Here is a 20373-nt window from a genome sequence, read left to right as displayed (position 1 = left end):
CTCCTATTTCTATTTCCAAAATCTTTTTTGCCTAAAAGCTTTTAACTGCAAATTTATAACTGGAAAAAAGGGGGGGTGGTGGTGGTTTACATTCTCCATTCCAACGGAAGCTCCAGCTTTTCCCTGGCAGATACCTGTCTTCCCAAACCAAGACACCCCTATACAAGATAGGCTTAAAGAAGAAAGACAACCTGTTAGAATTAAGCAATACTCTTTGAGGAAGGGAGACAGGGAGGGAATTAGCCCCATAACAGAGAAATTTTTACAGCTTTACAGCTAGGATTGCTGAAGGAGTGACAACCCAATTTTAATACCCCCATACTACCTGTTTGAAAACCAGACCAGTCATATCGACTAGTACAGGGCTTACAGCCAGTGAATAAGATAACTGAGGATCTTTATCCTATAGTGGCCAACCCATACACATTGCTAACATGCCTAACACCAGAGCTAATTTTATTTACCATTCTAGATTTGGAAAATGCCTTCTTTTGCATTCCTATCCACAAAGCCAGTCAGAAATTTTTTGCATTTGGGTAAGAAAGCCTGAAAAGCGAGAGCAAAACTCATCTCACATGGGCCTTATTTGGAAGACAACTTGCAAAGGATCTGGAGTCCTGGGAAACCCTACCAGAAGATAGCCACCAGAACAGAGGAGCCATATGTGGCCTGGACAGTTACAATGGACTCTGGGACAGAGCCATAAAGAACTTTTTTTGGAATGACAGAATGGTGTAGATTATGGATCTACAATTATGGACTACTCATCAAACCCCTTGTCCTGGGGTGACTATGATGCCTCTGTATCCCCAATTGTCTGTTCTTTGTGTGCTGTAGGTTGTGTTCTGTACCTTTAAGACTGGTTCTGAGGGTGAAGCAGGGAAAGAAGACGTGCGCAGTTTGTTTTGAAAAGTGTTCACTCCTCCACGTTCCTTTCTTTTTTTTTTTTCTCTTCCTCTGGACAGTGTGTTCGTTGGATACATGGACAGTTGCCAGGGAGAGGTTTTTTTTCCTTTTAGTTAGTTTAGCTAGCTGAGGCAAAGAAGCTTCCTGGACTGTTCTTTTTTTCCTTTTTCTTGGGATTGTTTAAATCTGCTCTGGACTGAAAACCCAGAGGAGGACCGGGATCTGGTACCCGTGGCCCACCGGGGCCTGGACCTTGGCATTTTCCAGCACCAAAGGGACTGGGACTGATAAGAGACTGAGAGCGCCGAGCTAACTCCTGGCAAGGACTTCCTCAGTTTTGCCATCTCTTTTCGGAGCAGCAAGAGGTTTTATTGTTTCTTTTTTTTTTTTTTTTTTTTTTCATTCCTCATGCTTGTGGGCATTTTGTTTGTTAAATAAATAGTTTTTTCCACTTTTCTCTGAGGATTTTTTTTTCCGGACCGGCTGGGGGAGAGGCCGTTCAGGTTTGCTCCCCAGAGGAACTCCATTCAGAGGTTTCCTCCCAAATTTGCCCTAAACCAGGACACCCCTATATGCACTCATTGTGAATGAGAATCAAGACCTTCAGTGGACAAAAGAGGCCCACTGGGCCTACAAACAGCTGAAGAAGGCTCTCATGTCATCTCCAGCCTTAGGACTTCCGGATGTAAGTAAACCATTCTTCCTGTTTTCCCATAAAAAACAGGGGATTGCCCTGGGGATATTAGCCCAGGACCTGGGCTCATGTTGAAGGGCAGTTGCTAGATTCAACAGCTAAGGGATGGCCTGGGTGCCTCAGGGCTGTCGCAGCACTTAACAAGACAGTGTGGAAATAGTTGTGACTAATATCATCAACCCAGCTTCTTTCCTCTGTGGGAACCAAGGAGAGCCGATAGAACATAACTTCATAAAAACATTGAAGTCACCTACTCCAGCCTCCTAAACCTGAAGGACACCCCTCTCACAGATGCAAAAACCTAGTTTACTGATGGAAGCAGCTGTGTTATTAGTGGGAAACAATATGCCAGATATGCAGTCACTACCTGTAGAGGGGTCATCGAATCCAGACCCTTACCAGCAAATACCTCTGCACAAAAAGCTGAAATAATCGTGCTAACCTGTGCTCTCAAAATGGCAAAAAAGATGCTTTAGAGTGGTGCACGCACATGGAGCCATTTGGAAAGAAAGAGGACTACTGAACTCACAAGGGGAAAAACATCAAACATGCAGCAGAGATACTGCAACTGTTAGAAGCAGTCCAATTACCTGAGAAAGTAGCAATCATGCCCATAAAAAGGTGAGCTCAGAACTGAAAGAAGGAATTGCCAAGAAAAGGGGGGGTACAGGTATTTACTGGTATTAAGAGATACCTTTTCAGGATGGCCAGAAGCCTTCCCCACAAGGACTGCAAAAGCCCGGGAGGTAACTAAGGTATTGTTACAAGGAATAATACCATGCTTCAGAGTTACAGCCACGATATCAGAGGACCACACTTCATTTCAAAGGTAGTGCAACAGATCAGTTGTCACCTAGGCATAGATTGGGAACTCCACATTCCATAACACCCTCAGTCAAGTGGCCAGGTGGAGAAGATGAATAATTTAATTAAGCAACAAATTGTGAGATTGGGTAAAGAGGTTAATTTATCCTGGCCCCAATCCCTCCCATTAGCTCTACTGAGAATTCAAACCAAACCTAGAACTAAGGAAAACTTAGCCCCTTTGAAATGCTGTCCGGAGACCATATGGAGAACAAAAAGGGTTGTTTACTCAAGTTGGGGAAGAAACATTGACTACTTATTTGGTGGCCTTGAGTAAACAACTCAGAGCAACTGAAAAACATGTGGCTGGAACTCGGAGCATAAGGCCTGATGCACCAGTACATGACATACAACCTGGAGACTATGTGTATGTTAAGTCTTGCGGAGAAAACCTTAGAACCACAGTGGGAGGGACTGTACCAGGTGCTCCTGCCTACCTTCACTGCAATTAAGATCAAGGAACAGAGTGATTGGATCCACCAGAGCCAAGTTAAGAAAAAAGGTTCCAGAAGACTCTTGAGGGTGACACCAGACCAAAAACTGACAATGAACCCACAATCAGCGTTACCTGAAAACATCAGTTGCCCTCAGAACTGTGAATGTTTTTGCTACCCCTGGGTGAAGTTAGAATGTGTGGAGTGTAGGTTGGATAGGTGGTATCAATTTAGGGGAAGCAGCTTCCCCAGGTGTATGGAATATAGACGTTGGCACTTCCAGGAGTTTAATAAGTGGGTGTTGTTACCCAAGTGACAGGAACAACGGTTAATTCCCCTGAAACCTGTAAGGAAGTGCTGAGCTTGTTTGAATCTCAGGAGCATTTGGGGCAGGCTATAACAAGCTCCGGAAGCTTGAGCAGAAAGAGGGGGAGAAGGAAGTCAAGGCGATTGAATGTGGGAAAGGAATATTTATCCCTGGGACTTGGGGTGTTAGACCTGATCAGTGGGAACAAATAAAGCCGAGGTGGGAAGAGGAGGACCAAAGAAGATGAAACAGGAGAAGGGCGCAAAGAGAAAGAGACACAGTCAGTTTAAATTTTCCCTGATCTCACAGGGGAAGCTTTTGTTGTTTTTTTTCCCTAGTGATAAAGATGAAGAATAGTTTTAGATTAGATGTGAGAGTTTTTGGGGGTTTCCCTCTGTTACATCAGTAGTGTAGAAAAAATTAACCCGCTGGGATGGCATTGGCAGAATATGTAGCCTACTTGGGCCAATGCTACTAGCGTAAACTCCTTTCATTTATGTTTAGCCATCCCAGGAGACCCTTTCCACACATGTTTAATTGGTATCCCCATGAGTAACTTAACTGGTTTTACAAAATGGTTTATGAGCCAGAGGAAGGATATACATATATATGTCTTGGTTTAGGGCAAATTTGGGAGGAAACCTCTGAATGGGGTTCCTCTGGGGAGCAAACCCAAACGGCCCCTCCCCCAGCCAGTCCGGGAAAAAAGAATTTTCTCAGAGAAAAAGTGGAAAAAACTATTTATTTAACAAACAAAATGCCCACGAGCATGAAGAATGAAACAATTAAACAACAAAACCTCTCGCTGCTCCAAAGAGAGATGGCAAAACTGAGGAAGTTTTCATCAGAAGTTAGCTCGGCTCTCTCTCTCAGTCTTTTATCAATCCCAGTCTCCCTGGTGCTGGAAAATGCTAAGGTCCAGGCCCCGGTGGGCCACGGATTCCGGATCCCAGAGACTTCTCTGAGTTTTCAGTCCAGAGCAGACTTAAACAGTCCCAAGAAAAAGGAAAAAAAAAAAAACAGTCCAGGAAGCTTCTTTGCCTCAGCTAGCTAAACTAACTAAAAGGAAAAAAACCTCTCCCTGGTCACTGTCCGAGTATCCGACAAACACACCGTTTCGAGGAAGAAGGAAAAAAAAAAGGAATGTGGAGGAGTGAACACTTTTCAAAAACAAACTGCGCGCATCTTCTTCCCTGCTCACCCTCAGAACCACTCTTAAAGGTACAGAACACAACCTACAGCACACACAGAACAGACGATTGGGGATACAGAGGCATCATAGTCACCCCAGGACAATATATATATATATATATATATATAAGCAAATGGATCAGGTGCAGAGAATCCCTGGTGTAACATAACCAGGAGTGGTACAAAATTGGACATATAAAAGACTGGGGATGAGGCCAAATGGTGAGGTCTTCCAAGCAGGCTTGATAGCACCATCACTGAATGAAAGAGGACTACAGTCTCAAGAACTGGACCTGTTAGGATCGGTGCCTGGAAATTATTACTTAAACTCTCCATGGCATCAGAATGTGACTAAATATTGCCACAATGGGATTCACCCTGAGAGTGCTGGTGAAATCTGTAGAGACAGGGCATGGCCTGCAACTCCGAGTACTCCATTTGATGGGCCTTGTTTAGAGAAACTACGTAAGATGCTGAACCAGACAACTTAGAGAGTGGGACATAGAATGAAAACTAAAGCAGCTCCTGCAATCATCTCTATTTGCATTAAAAACTAATCAACGGTAGATTTCAAAGATATTACTAATAATAGAAATACTTAATGTAGTTCAAGGCAATGTATCTGAGGCTTCCAGTAGTATGCAAGCACAATTGGTGGGATGCTCTCTTTAGATGGTCACCAACAGCAACTGGAATCTTAAACACCCTATGTCACCCCATCATTATTTTGCTGATAATACTGGACATACATGAGATAATATTAAAAGGAGAATTATCGAAATAGTTGACTAAAGGCTAGGAAGAAGCCTCAATAGTAGTAAAAGAATTTACTAGGTTTATAGAAAAGGGGGGAGATGAGACATAGATTTGAAAAATTCTAGCTGATCCTTTATAGTAGATTTAAGAACATATACTGTATGTTAGAATGTATTCCAAGTAGTACTTTAGAATATATGAGATCCCATTTTAGAAGACATTTAGTAAACACTGAATACTGTGTCTGTTACCCTTTTGCATATTTTTAAGCACTACAAGTACTGAGAGCCTTGGCAATAGTCAGAAGAAGAACTAGCCTAAACAGCAGAATAACAGGGCTAAGGGCACAGATAAAGAAAAGAACACAGGCTCTCCCTTGAAAACGTGCTAAGAGGGCCAAAGCACACACGGGAGAGATAAAGGTGAAGAGGTGAAAGCCTGACCACCACCACCACTAAGGACTGAGCATGCATAGAAGGGCGTGGACTAATTACCATACCAAGAGAGGATGGGCAGGGTCAGGGAATGAATATGCATGAAGAGGGTCTGTGGAATGTCATGCATATGTAAGACCTCAGGGAATAGGAAAGAGGGCAAGTTCGGGGGGGGGGGGGGGGGGGCTATGCTTGTCTTTGGTGAAATTATTCCCCACGCATCTTGATGTTGATAAAAACATACTGCTCTAACAACTATTATTAGTTGTGGAGTTCTTTCCGCTGCATTTCACCTACATCCTTTACATTGACATGCATGTCTTAAAAATCACCTATAAGTGAGGAGAAACGGAAAGTGATGTGTTCTGACAGAGCAGGAGCAGTGGTGCTTTACCCCCTGACATCTGGCTCAACAATCTCCATAGAATCACTGGAGAAAAGCAGATTCTTAATTTACATTCTCCTATTTCCTCCTCTTGTCACTGCCTATCACGGGGACCTGTGTGCCCAGTGTGGGCTGCACCTTACATATCTCAACAGTATGAATTCCCACCACTCCTTCAGTGGAACACCAACACAGACAGACAGAGAGCTGTACCTTTCCAGTCAGGGTTGAGAGGTCATCTCCCCCAATGACCTTGATATCTCCAGTTGACTGATCATTCTAAGAAAGAGAAGGGTGAACATTAGCATGACAAGAATTAAACTGATTTTCTTCTTGCAGTAAATGTCAAAACTGTGAAGTACACAACTAGTAAATGCTAAAGCTTTTAGAAGAAGAGCAGCAACAGCATCTCTCTATGAACAAAGAAATTACAAGTGATTGACTTCAAAGATGGTATTTCAGATTAAAGACTGTTTGACAAGAGATTTGCATCAACACAGGCATAATCTCTCATCTGTGACCATTATATACACATATGTATCTAAAAAGAAAGGACTTACTATGCATTCTCTACAGATATAGAAACAGGACAAAAAGAACTTCTGGTTTCCAAGCTACAGGATGCTATATAGTTGGTAATTTACATTTTAAACTTTATTGCTTTAGAAAGTCTTACTCTGAATAAGAATAGGCAATCATAACAAGAATAGCCAGCAAAGAAGGCACTAATTGCTACTTAGAACAATGAACTACAAAAATAGCCAGAAAAGCTTATGCTTAGTTTACAGCCAATATTGGTAACAAATCAAATTAGTTCTTATACAATTGAACAGTGTTATAAATGACTATTATAAAGTTGGCTTTTCGCAAGATGTGTGCTATATGATTAATAACTTTGTGGTAAGGATATAAGTTTTTATTTCTGCTGTTAGTAAAGAAAATTAGGCATAGTGGTAGTAGTGATAGAGTATGCTTAAACTGTCTGTTTGGCTGGGATAACATCCAGTGAACATGTAAAGAAGACTCTGCTATTGATACACCAGCTATCAGCATCTCCCATCTGAAGAAAGCACGGACCAAGGCCCAATCTGGAGGTGATAATGAAGACACAGCCAAGAAACACGCATGCTCTAAAAAGGTGGACCCAAGGAGGGTCCATGCAAAACAGTCCCTGGAATATGGAAACTAGTTTATGGAAAAATATGAATATTCAACAGACTGATACAACAGAAAGGGTATCTGTGAAATAAACCTGTGAAATAGCAATTTGTGGACTTGGCTAAATGCCAAGTCACCCGGCCGGCCGTACTTTGCTTTTTTTCCTTGGCTAAATGCCAAGTCACCCGGCCGGCCGTACTTTGCTTTTTTTCCTTATCTCCTAATTGAAATGAATGAGATGTAAGAAATTCCCATTTTTTGACACAGTCTGTCATTTGTTAAGAAAGTTATGCTGTTTGTACCAAAATTTGTACCCTCAAAACCTTATTCCAAGTTGTATATCCCCTCTAAAACCCCGGGTTTCCTTTCCCTTCCGTTTGTCTAGGCTGTCCCCATTCCCCACCAGCTCCTCGAACTGCTGGCCCCGCCTAATAGGAAAATCCAAGGACTTCCATGGTGCATCGCTCCAAACCGAAGTGCAGTTACCGGCAAACGGACCCAAAAGCCGCGACCCAGCACAAAATCCAGATAAAAGAGAAACACTACAACACCGAGAAGACCCTCAGCTACCTAAGGACCGAATTCTGCTTCTGCCGCCTCGCCATGACCACAAAGAGACTGGGAAGAAGTGACGCCCCTAGACCACACGAGCCCAGTTGAGTTCCTGGGGATTCCCGCGAGGCAGGAACTCCCGACTCTGCTGCGGGGAGAGCAGCAGATTCGTCTGACACCTGATCCTCAGCGGCGACAGAAGCGAGAACGGCGACAGGAGCAGCGACGGCGCAGGCGACCCCTCGAGTTCCCCCTTGAAAGAGCTGACTAATAAAGGCTTTTCAAAGGAGCAGGTCTCCTGGCCCATTTATAACACTAATTGTCTTATCTTTTATTAAAACCTATTTCTTAAAATCTACCAAAAAGTGAATCTCGTTTTTAACAACAGCAACACAGGTACACCATTACTACACTGCACTTTGCTTCAGTAATTCTAAACTATGATAAAAACGTAAATGAACTGTTATATAGGAAAGTTAAAAACAGCTACTAGGGGTACCTCACAAATCTTTGCAGTTTATTACTCACTCAACTGACTTTAAACCTTGACAGTGTCTCACAGTTCCTATTAGATGTCATATGCATGTGCTAAGTTCCTGTTGGGGGTTGGGTTTTGTTCCTTTTTACTCTAAAGAATTTTTTCCCCATAAGTTACCAAGGAGACGAAATGTCGTACTTAAGACTATTTAACAAAACAAAGGGATGGTCGAAGCTCGGAGGGGGGTGGGGTTTTGGGGCGGAAAAAAAAGGACAGAGTTTCAGGTAGCCAGGCTGTCTGGTTTTCGGCATTCGGATGCTCTTGCTGGAAGATTTCGCTGCGGCCCAGTCTCGGGAAGTCTGTCATCGTCTGCTCACCCTGGAGTTCTGGGCTCCTCTGCCGCCCTACGAGAGCTGAGCCAGCCCTGCCCTGCCGTGGTGGTTCCATGAGCGCTGCTCGTCTGCTACAGCGCGACCCTGCATCCCTCTGCCTTGCCGGGACCCTGCCTCCACTCTGTCATGACATTTCTGCCACTCTACAGTTACCAGCCCGAGACTCTTCTTTTTTCCACTATTCCCAGCTTGGTGCTCTGAAGATCCTGCAGGGGCACCGAGACCAAACTGCCCTGGGTTTTTCGTGAAGCAAAGTCCTCGAAGTTCTTGGTACTGTTTTTGTTATCAATGCTGTAGTTGTGTTTGTTTGTTTGTTATATATTAGTAAAGAACTGCTATTTCTATTTCCAAAATCTTTTGCCTGAAAGCTTTTAACTGAAAAAATTATAATTGGGAAGAAGGGTGGTGGTGGTGGTAGTTTACATTCTCCATTCCAAGGGAAGCTCCGGCTTTCCCTGGCAGGTACCTGTCTTCCCAAACCAAGACAGTTCCTGAGCAATGAAAGGGTGAAAAAACAGTTAAAGATTTCTGACATTGGTTGTAACCAGATTTCCACTGGCAAGAACTTTGTTTAATCATTAAGCAATGTTTTTATTATCTTCAGGAGCCTTATTTCTGTGTTCAGTACTGGTAAGACTTTAATGCTTCATGGTTTAACATATAAGAGTTTTACTGTTTAGATCTGTTTTCACTGCCTCCCTGTTGTCACTGCTGGAAAACAATAATGTTTTACAAGATTGTAACTCCTGACTCAAGTGACTCCAAGATCACCTTTTAAAGTGGCATTTTAAGTTCCTTACAGTATCTGCTGTTAGCAGATACCTTTAAGAATACTGCTGTGACCAGCCTAACCAGAGTTTACCATGTACTCCACCGAATTTTCACCAGTGACAGTGCAACACATCCACTATCTTTTGGCTGCCTTTCATGACTATACAAGCAACATTTGCTCATTTCCATGCTTAAATGCAGGAGACTGGTGAAAAGCCATTCTTTTTGTAACACAAACAGAATAAACTGCTTGTCAAGAATACTGAGAGTCAGATCTGATCACAAACACTATCCTTCCATTTCTTAACAGCCTGCCAGATCATTAAAATACATCTGTAAGGACTTGGAAAACTGGAGTTACAAGTAAAGTTTAATCATAGCTTGATCATGTCAGTATTCTTAGAGAATTATTTTGGGTGCAGTACAGTATGAACTTTACATTGCAACACAAAAAAAAAAAAAAAAACCAAAAACAAAAACATATGCTTGTAAATATTAAATTATCAGTTTGAAACAAGAATAGAACTTCAATTACATCAATTACAGAACCATTACAAAAGTTCATCTGCTTCATTTATGCGACCAGGATATTTTTAACATCTTTTATCCAGTCTGTAAAGGCAGGCAGCATGATCCAGTAATCACATCCAGAGACAGTGAGAAGAGAGTTGAAAGCTCCACTTTCAACTGTCCATTACAGTTAGTGATGATTTTCACACCACTGAACACAGATGCCTTCCTGCAGCAAAGCACAGATCAAAACTGCAGAGCAGATTTAGCACTATGACTGTTACTGATGGAAGACCCAGTCAAGCTGTTACATACATGTCCACAATAGGATAATCTTATCCAGTCTATCAAGTTATGCAATCTAAAGGACCTAAATTTGGCTATTAATAACCACCTAAGAGAGTCTACAAAAAAGAAATGCTCATGAATAGAGTAGTGGAGGCATCACATAACAGCAGCTCCTCACTCATCCAGAACAAGAAAACATTCTTTTTTAGATCTGGCTGACAAAATCAAAAACCCTCAAGCCAACACCTCAAGGAAAATGTTTGGCTTCAACAGCTTTCTGTCTACATTTCTCTGCTTTTCTCCTCATCCACTTGTTTCTATAGTAAAAACAGGATTGTAATCTCCATAAAACTTACTTTGCTGCTGACTCCCCTATTAATATCAAGGCACTGTAGTTCTGAGGGGGAAGAAGCAAAACCAGCTATAGTAAAGAAATGAACCAAAACACACCTGGGACACCAGTAAAAAGGTCAGTCTTGCTTTTTAGCAGACTTTTTTTCAGGTGTTTCAAACTATTTCTCCAGTATTTTTTTCTGAGTTAGAAAGTAGAGAGCATGAAGGGTGTAGTCTTTGTACTGATTTTTTAAACAAGGTAAGTAAGTTATTGGAAATGTTCCTAAGTGGAAAAAGCAGAAGATACACAATTTTCTCTCCAAGAAAAAACAGGTGGAAGTAATAATTTCCTATTCTTTAATAGAGAAATTAAGTTTTCTGCAGCTTTTACAGGCAGAATATAAGGGCATGTGGAGGCTTTGGAGTGAAGTGGACTGGAGGCAGGAGCCTCCCCTTTTGGGAGGCACAGAAGCAAAGAGGCTCAGACTGCTCTCCCTTCCTGATTTTAACACAGTGCACAAGCACAAAGTGCCTTGTGAGATACAACCAAAGGCTGGCACGAGCCCTTCTGTCCAGCCTTGCACTCTCATTAAAGCACATAACTAAATTAGTGCCTCGTGCTCTGCAAACCTGAGTGTGGTCTCCAGGAAACCAACCCCTGGACAGGCTGCTGTGTGTGCACCTCGGGCAGCCAGGGCTGCTTGTCCTGCAAAAGGACTGGACCAAAGCCCCATGCAGCTCTTGGCTTAGTCTGGACTGTTGCAGAACTTGATAAATCCATGATTGCTATCAAGCTTTCTGTTAAGATGTCATGACAAAGTCTGTAAATAATTCCATCTCAAGTTTCACAGTTTAATGAAACAAAGGATGAGAGTGATGTTTTCAATTCAGTTATCTGTATTTTTCTGCTGGAATAGGGTCTGGTCTACAGCTGTAACAAGTAACCCTGACTTCAATGCAAAGCTGCTGATACAGAAGAAACAGCATAACATTGTGAAACAATGTATTCAAACACTCTAAACTGAAACAAATAAAAGTCATTATTTCCATCTTATAGATGGTCTTAGGAAAAAAAAATAATTCTGAAATCCCAAAAACATGAGACTTGGCTGTCAGTAAGCTGGAAATCATACAGTGCTGACAAACAGCTGCTTCTTCCCGACCTGCACAATATAACCCTATGCTTCCTTCTGTAAAACCTAAGTTAGCTCATGTTACAGAATGTTCTGTTTCCTTATAAAGTTCAATACCTGTGTTTAGAATCAAAAGAAATTCTTTCCCTAAAAATCTAAACCCAAGGCAACCTGCCTTGTCTTGAAAAGGTAATGCCATATTTAGAGGCTATTAATCACAAATCTAGGTTTATGTATCTAGTGTTTCCTCATGGCCAAATACAATAAATTTTGTTCATTGTTTAGTTCATCCAAACAAAAATGAGATAGGGAACCATTTCTGCAGCTTTCAAGTCATCCTGTCCAAGAATGATGTCTGGGCCATATAAAAACTTCCAGACTTAAATTTTTGTAATAATAGTTGCAGGAGAATTCTCTGTACCAGTCTAGAGCCACAGCTTTAGAGATGAGGTTGAGGGCAGAGAGGAAATCATTGAACAAGTAAATGACATGTAAAGGGTCTCTCTCCTCAGCATAACGATTTTACTGGGGTGAGGAGATATCAAAGTCTAAAAGAAAACACATATAATAAGGTAGAGAAAGAGTAAATTGGCTTGTGACTCTTAATTCCCTTAATTATTTGTTTAATATTAGCATATTAGGGCAGTAACAATATTAAACCACCTCTGTTAATAATTTGTAGTCAACTTAGCTAAAAATTGCACAGTACTGCATAGATACTTACACAGTAACTCTTCAACCTAATGAAGTCGACTGTCATAGGGATTGATTTGTCACTGTTTCTGTTCAGGGCTTTGATGTAGTCTAATAAATCAGCAAAAAATTTATAGCCACCCTTGAGTACACAGAGTGCCACAATGTGGTGTCCTCCCATGCCTTTCATAATTTCTCGTGCCAGTCTCTCCGTCCTAAACAAAACCAAGGAAGAATGAGCTGTCATAACATTTCATTTGTTCATCACAGCAGCAGCATTTGATACTCCCAGCAGCAGCAAACACACACAGCAAACTTGGAAACACATTTTGCTTGGAAATATTTGCTCACCACTTCGGTCACTTTTACATGTTACTGGTCAACAAAGTTTGTTTTTCAAGGTTAATCCAACAGTAGCACTGCCAAATGTGCTTGTTATCCTATGTCACAGGCAGCCAAAGCAAACCTTAACACCCTGAAACTGTTTCACTGTCAGATATGAGACATGAAGGTGTGTTTTCTCCTTCCAAAGACAGGTTCAGCTTCCATGAAAAAAGCAATGTAAACTAACACAAGCCCAAGAGCAGTAGCCCTCACCAGCTGATGAGCAAGAAAACTTTCAAATTGTAAACTGAAGAGTTTATGTTTATTTGCCAAATCAGAATGTCAGAAACTTGTCCTGAAAGCAGAATACAATACTTTCAAGGCGGAGCAAGAGAACACTGCACCGTTTTTCTGCAATAATTGTTTCTAAATTTATTTTGCAATTTATTTTAGAAAGCATAGTCTGCATTTGTGTGCCAGCTGACAGCAGGTTTCTCAGGGAAAGCCAACCATTATAAACTTTACGTGAATTCCTTAATGACCTGTACTTTGTCTAATTATTTCCTCTATATGGACTTCCAGTGTAAAGTTTTAGTATTTAAAAATACATTTTTTTATAGGGATGCTCATTATATCTAGTCAAACAGAACCACGCAAAATCTAAATGCATTCCTAGTCACAAGATCCCCTGGAAGACCCATACAGCACCACTCATAGAAGGCTTAAATTCACTGAATTTGTTATTCATTCTCATAAAGGAAATTAGCAACTTTCAAACATAAAGTAAAACAAAAATGTCTTGTAGGCATATGAACACATTTCTGATCACACAAGATAAAACTTGCACAGCACATCACAGATTTCAGCAACCACAGAAGTGACAGATTGATATTTGCAGAGGAAAATGTCTTTCTTGGAAGGCAGGAGAAAGTTGGGCATTATTTATCTACCACATCGACATGAGAGAGTCTAAAATGATGTGCTTGATAGTTTACTTTTATTAATATCTTATGGAAATTCAAGAGACTAAATTATCAGACTGAACTGATACAACAAAACATCTTCTAGTTAGATTTTAAGAAGGTAAATCATCAAAGAAACACTGCAAAGTCCAAAGTTGCTACATACTACAAAATTTAGCTTGAGAATTATGACTAATTTTCAAAGAATAGCATGACTGCAAATGAATGAACTCTTAGAGGCCAAAAAAATTATATTTATTGTACATTTGAGTCTCTAATTAAATGTAATCTATTTAGACAGTCTCCAAGCAGCAAAATTATCACTGGAAGATGTTGATTCCAGTTTCATACAATCAGTGTACTGTCTGAAGTCAAACAAACCTGTCCATGATGAGCCCATGAGGAATATAGACTTTTTCCAAATCATCTGCATAATGTTTAGGTATGCAGAACAAATCCAGGTCGTAACCTTGTTCATCATCACCAATCTGAAAAGGAAATAAGGTGAGATTTCTACAAAGCCTTTTAGAAAGTCTGTGCTGAGAAACTTCAAGTCCTTTGCTTTATTCAGTAAAAATTATCAAACCCATGAGTAAAACCTATCAAACCCACAATGCTCATCAGAACCACCTTACTTTCCCCCTCTAAAAACATGTCACACTGAACACAGAGTAATCTAAGAGTTCACAAGGGTTACTTGAAATATTGTGAGTTGTTATGCAATGTGTGTGTCCTGGTTTAGGGCAAATTTGGGAGGAAACCTCCGAATGGGGTACCTATGGGGAAGCAAACTCAAACAGCCCCTCCCCCAATTGGTCTGGGAAAAAAAAAATCTCCTTAGAGAAAAGTGGAAAAAACTATTTATTTAACAAGCAAAGTGACCACAAGCACAAAAAATTAATAATATGAAACAATAAAACCTCTCATTCTGAAGTGAGATGGCAAAATTGAGAAAGTCCTTGCCATGGGTGTAGCTCGGCTCTCTCAGTCTCTTATCACTCCCTCCAGTGCTGGAAAAATGCTGAGGTCCAGGCCCCACTAGGCCACAGGTGCCAGCTCCTGGGTTTTTCAGTCCAGAGCACGTTTAAACAGTCCCAAGAAATAGAGAAAAACACAGTCCAGGAAACTTCTCTGCCTCAGCTAGCTAAAAACTAAAAGCACCACTGCTCCACTGTCTGTCTGTGCTTCACACGAACACAGTCCAGGAGCTGGAATGTGGAGGAGTGAGAGCAGTTTCTCAAAACAAACTCCGTGCTGCTTCTTTCTCCCCCTTCGCTCTCAGAACCACTCTTAATGTTACAGAACACAATATCCAACATAAACAGAACAGACAATTGGGGATACAAGCATCATAAAGACCCTAGGACAGCATGAAATACAAGGTTCTCCTCCAGTAGAGAGCAGGAAAGTGAAGTTACTACACCTCAGTGAAACTCTATATTCCATTACAAAAATAAGCTTTTTAACCCCTTTGATTTTCCTAGTGTAATGCAAAATCTGCATCTGCAATAAAGCAAGCAGAGGTTATGACATGGACACCTTCCAAATCTCCATAACACTCAACGACAACAAAACACACGAGCCAGCTTGCAGGACAAGACAAGAGCTACGTGGGCATGACAAGTTATGCTGCTATGAAGCAACTCTGCTCTGACCACTGTTTCCAAATGGGGAGGTTCAAGATCATTTGGAATCTGAAATTAAAACTTTCAACAACCTGTTCCACATGGGCAAACTCCCTGTATGAAACAGCCTGCAACACTGGCAAGTGCCTATTAATTAGGACAAGGGATTGGCATACATACATAATGATACCAAACACTGCTGAGGTTCAGGGCACGCTGTCTCATCAGTCTTCCTCGAACCCTAACCTTGCTGCAGCTTGAACATGATGTGTTTTTTTAATTACTTCCCTCTCTGGTTATGTAGCTGAACACTACTATGTGAAAAAGAATTTCAGAGGGAAAACAGAAGGTTAGTGCTGACAGTTCACCAGGGCAGACATTTTAAGTACCCATTTTGGCTACAAGTACCCTTGCAGGACTCAAATCTTATTTCAGTGTCTGTGGAAACACTTACCTGGCCAGTGGTCAGACAACTGTTAGTATTTCATCTGGGGAATTTCATTACTATTTCACCGTCTCATCCAAAACTGACCCTGTATGAGCTACACACACAGAGCTCCAGCTCATGGTCCCTGCAATCCACAGGGACTTATTTTAAGACATAAGGCAGGTTCTTCCCAAAACTCATGAGGTTTTTCTTTGGTCAGACCCATCGTTATATCCAGCGTGTCTACTAAACCTTCCGTTCTGCATCTGGCAGGGAATGGGTCCTTTCTACAGGTTTTATCAGGTTTTTTATGGATTGCAGGGATTTACTGTCGCAACCTCGCGGCCATCACAGCTCTCGGCCATCAGATACCGCACGGACTTCATCAGCATTGGCACTTGCTTAAAAACGATAAATAAAAATGAGCATTAGCTCATTAAGCGCCGTAGCAGATGCGGCAATTACGCAAAAATATAAAGGAAGCTGCTCCTGCAGAACCAGACCCAACTCACACACGTGGGGTTCTTTCGACCAGAGCCTCCGGCACGCCGCGAACAGCAACAGGAATAGGAAATTGTGCCGCACTGGGGGAAGTTCTTCCACCTTCGCTCCGGAGGCGCCAACGCGGGCTTTGTCCATCGCCCTCGGACTCCGGATCCCCCTGGATCTGATCCCGAGGGACCCGCGGCCGGTCCGGGAAGGGACGCGCCCGGCCGGGGGCAGGGATGGGCAGCCCCGGGCCTGGCGCTGGGAGGCCGGGGCTGCCCTCAAGGTGACTCCGCGGGTCGGCGGCTCCCGGCGCCCAGGGACGCGACGCGACACGACACATCACACGTTGCGACACGCCACGCCATGCCACCCCCCCGCGTTCCCTCACAGATCATCGTATTCCAGGGAGCAGGCGGGAGACGGCGGGAGACAGCGGCCCCGGCGCCCAGCATCCTCCGTCCCGCAGGCGGCAACTCCTGCACTCACCACGATGCAGGGGCCGGGGTTCGCCATGGACCGCGGCCCCGCCGGCGGCGGCTGCAGGCAGGTCGGAGAGGCGGGAGCAGGCACTAGGAGCGACAGGAGTGGTGGTGGGAGCAGGAGGCGCCGCGCCCGCAGCAGCCCCGGCGCCGCCTCCGTGCCCTCCGCGCTCCCCGCCCTCAACATGGCCGCGGCGGAGCCGCCCTCTGCACCGCCGTGCAGCGGCCACGGGCGCGGGGAACAGTCCGAGGGACGGGGGAGAGGGGACACATTACCAGAGCTGTTCTCTCGGTGGGACTGTCCCCATCCCAGCAGGGTGCAGATGTCCCCGCGCTGTTCCACGTCCCCACTCTTGGTCTTGAGAGTTGACCTTCGCCTCCCACAGGACGATGTACATTCCCTGTCCCCTCAGGATGACATGGGAAGGTGACAGTGCTGTGTCCAGTTCTGGGCCCCTCAATTAGGAAGGACATTGAGGTGCTGGAACGAGTCCAGAGAAGGGCAATGGAGCTGGGGAAGGGTCTGGAGCACAAGTTTCATGAGGAGCTCTCGAGGGAGCTGAGGGTGTTTGGCCTGGAGAAGGACACTCAGGGAGGACCTTATCGCTCTGTACAACTCCCCGACAGGAGGCTGTAGCTAGGTGAGTGTCGGGCTCTTCTCCCGGAAAACCAGCGACAGAACAAGGGGGGACAGTCTTAAGAACAGGTTTAGGTTGGGCATTAGGAGGAATTTCTTCACAGAAAGGGTGATTAGACATTGGATCGGGCTGCCCAGGGAGATGGTGGAGTCACCGTTCCTGGAGGTTTTTAAGGAAAGACTGAACGTGGCACTCAGTGCCATGGTCTGCTTGACAAGGTGATGTTGGGCCATCGGTTGGACTCGATGATCTTGGAGTTTTTTTCCAACCTAATTGATTCTGTGCTTCCGTGACTCCTATGTCTAGAGGGAACAGGGTGAGTAACTGCTGTCATTCCAGAACCAGGCACAGGGATGCACATCCATCGAGTGTTCACATCCATGGAGGGGCTCCACAGACAGAAGTAAAATAACAAGAAAGCATGGATAGTTCCAGTGGTCTCAAATGAGAGAAAGAAAAAAAAAAAGTGTCAACTTTTCCTGTAGATGTGGACAATAAGGACAATTAAGGACAATACAACAGTGCAAATGAAAATTCGTGTTATATTATGTAGCAGCTGAAGACTTTCCCTCTATTTCTCTAAGGGGTGGAAACCAAGTTTTATTTTATGCTGCATAAAATCTTTGTGTCAAGAAAAGGATAATGATTCTTAAAAATAACTTTACTCATAAAGAACTATAGCAATCACCCTCTGATATGCATCTAGCATTATTACTGTTGGCTTAGAAAATACAATAAAATCAAATTAAGTGTTCCTTTGTATGAAACAACCAATTTAAGCAAATTTTAACTAAGAAAATGGGCACGATCTCTCATGAGTGCTATATTGTTACAGTCTGGGCAGGTTAACTGGAGTGGGTGGAAGGAGCCATTATCGAGTTGCCTGGAGCAGCAGAATGAAACACGCCCTGCAGCTAAGGGATATCAGGAACATGTCATAGCTGGGCTGTTTCCAGAAGGCCAGGAAGAACAGCTGCCCTGTTGTAAGGAATAAAATAAAAATCCCTGATGATTATACAAAAGGTGTTAACTCAACTGAGTGTTGTTACTGTAAAGTGCCTTCTCTGTTAAATGCCATTTACCTTGTACCTGTTGTTATTGTAACTGCAAATGCCTTCTCTAAATGCCTTCTCTGTAAAATGCCACTTACCTCGTACCCATACCCCTTTTTTGTAACTGTATCCTTCCCATTGGGTATTGCCTCTGCTGCTCCCCGCATAGCACCCGATGACACCACCTGGCATGCAGATGAGGAGAACTCCCATGGGCCTTAGCACCCAGCAAAAGTAGAATTGACATCTAAAAACCCCTGGAGCCAGCGAGCCATTGCCCAGACAGGACTCCAAACTACGTCATTGAGCAGGGAAAAACATCAGGCTACCTGCTGGGGCTCTGTGTCTTGTCACTGTGAGTTGAACAGCACCCTCTCTGCATGACAACCCTAAACTTTAAACGAGCTAGGGTCTCCCCAGGGACTCTCACAAGGATGGAAGTCCCAACTCTGCTGTGTGGCAAAGCTGAACACCTCCTCTGCGTCATCCATCGGGAGCAGTGGCAGTGTGTGCGGCCCCTCGAGCCCCCACTTAGAGCTGACCCTCAATAAAGGCATTGAAATGGAGCAGGTCTCCTTGCCCAATCATTTCACTGTCAAGTTCAGGGAGAGCCTGACATTAGTGGGCAGTGGGCAGTATCTATGGAGAGACGGCAATCTCAAAAGAATTGCAGGATTGGATTGTATTTGTTACTGAAGACATTTCTCATTAGACTAAGATCAATGTCTGCCATGGAAAGTAGTGTGGTAAATGTAACGGATAAATTCGTGTATCAAAGATTTGGTCTATTAAAAAGCCACTCCAGGGCATCTCTGAGATTCCAAGACGTGTGGTGCAAGCTGTGAAACTGTTAGGATAGGGTTAATAATTTCAGTTACCAGAGAAGCTGGGAATAGAGTCTCCGCTTCACTGCAACCAGGTGTTGCTTTCATTGTTTTAACCAAATCAAGTATAACTCTGCCTGGGTAATCGGGATGGGGGGAGAAAGAGAAGATTGGGACAGCTTGTACGTAGAAATAAAGTAGGTCGGGTGAAACTGTACCTAATCATCATAAGATAGATGATCGAATTGTAATGATTTTTGGTAGCTGAACATGATTATTATTTCAAACTAAAATTGTAAAGAAGGTATTTACAAAATTCATGCTTGGATGTATACAATAGAACAATGTAGGTCTAATGATTAACATAGAGTTATGTAACGAAATGGTATAATACGGGGCCCTTCTTGGACCCTCATTGGAGTTGGATTTGGGTTTGTACCCTGGCTCCCAGAGCTCTTCAATAAAGCACCTCATAATCATTCCGATGGTTATGCGTTTTCCTCGCTAACAAAACCACATTTGCAACAGAAATGACATGGCCGGACTGGAGATGGCCCATTCATCAGGGATGGGCCTCCACTTCACAGCTGCTCGACATCGGATATCAATCTTGATAGGGGATCCAGAGGATGATCAAATCAGCACCCCAAAGACGAGATCCGGGAAGACTCCTGAATCGTCTTTTCATACTTATGGGAACCCCTTTCAAGACCTCACTTGGAAATAAAGAGATACATGAATATTTGGACTTTCAATGGACTTAGCCTCAGAACAAATAAACTGTATAAAAACCTTACACCGGGACCCAGTATGTGCGGTTGAGGTTTTATGGTACCATTGTTACTGTCACTCTGCCCACCCAGCATTCAATCAATGTTGTCCAATTTTATTGCGGCTTTTTAATTTGGTTTTGGAAATTTGCTAAATAAATTCTGTTATTTCGAATTGGCTTCTAATCATTTATAACAGTAGCATCTAACAGCATCTTTCTGATGGCATGCAGGAGTTGTTGGCTTGACTTTCATGTGGTTTCTCCCCAGCAAACAAAACCATTAGTCCTGTTTTGCTCTTCTGGATGAGCAATTTCTTTTTTCCTCCTGCCAAAGAGCACATTCCTGGATCCAAAGCATTTCTGGTCCCTCTGGCACCCCATTATGGAGGGAAAAACAGATTTACAAAAGCAAAAGTATTTGCTGATATTATAAAAAGTTGATTAGCTGAGATCAGCACCAGATTTAGTAGATGACCAGCTTTGCTCTTGCTGGTTATGAGTC

The 20373-nt window shown here is 43.1% G+C and overlaps 1 protein-coding gene across 1 annotated transcript; it reads right to left on the bottom strand.

Moving 5' to 3' along the window:
• Positions 1–5424: 5424 nt before the first annotated feature.
• Positions 5425–16680, bottom strand: LOC136373418 (hypoxanthine-guanine phosphoribosyltransferase-like). The gene is made up of 5 exons (XM_066338320.1): positions 16593–16680; positions 13947–14053; positions 12311–12494; positions 6185–6250; positions 5425–5469 (listed from the first exon to the last, which is right to left on the bottom strand). The coding sequence occupies exons 1-5, from the start codon at positions 16617–16619 to the stop codon at positions 5425–5427; spliced, it is 429 nt and encodes a 142-aa protein (XP_066194417.1). The 5' UTR covers positions 16620–16680.
• Positions 16681–20373: the final 3693 nt, after the last annotated feature.

Source organism: Sylvia atricapilla, chromosome W (genome assembly GCF_009819655.1).
Source record: "Sylvia atricapilla isolate bSylAtr1 chromosome W, bSylAtr1.pri, whole genome shotgun sequence".
NCBI classification, from domain to species: domain Eukaryota; kingdom Metazoa; phylum Chordata; class Aves; order Passeriformes; family Sylviidae; genus Sylvia; species Sylvia atricapilla.
The sequence above is the reverse complement of the archived record's forward strand: the minus strand, read 5'-3'. Positions and strand labels throughout refer to the sequence as shown.

What these genes read in the sequence shown, in the direction of transcription:
- LOC136373418 (XM_066338320.1), bottom strand. Translation starts at nt 16,619, where the DNA reads ATGGCGAACCCCGGCCCCTGCATCGTG. An exon ending in ACCCCGGCCCCTGCATCGTG is followed by an intron (nt 14,054 to 16,592) that starts GTGAGTGCAGGA and finishes TTTCCTTTTCAG; the next exon opens with ATTGGTGATGATGAACAAGG. An exon ending in TCTCAACCCTGACTGGAAAG is followed by an intron (nt 5,470 to 6,184) that starts GTACAGCTCTCT and finishes TCTGCTGTTTAG; the next exon opens with GCTAGTTCTTCTTCTGACTA.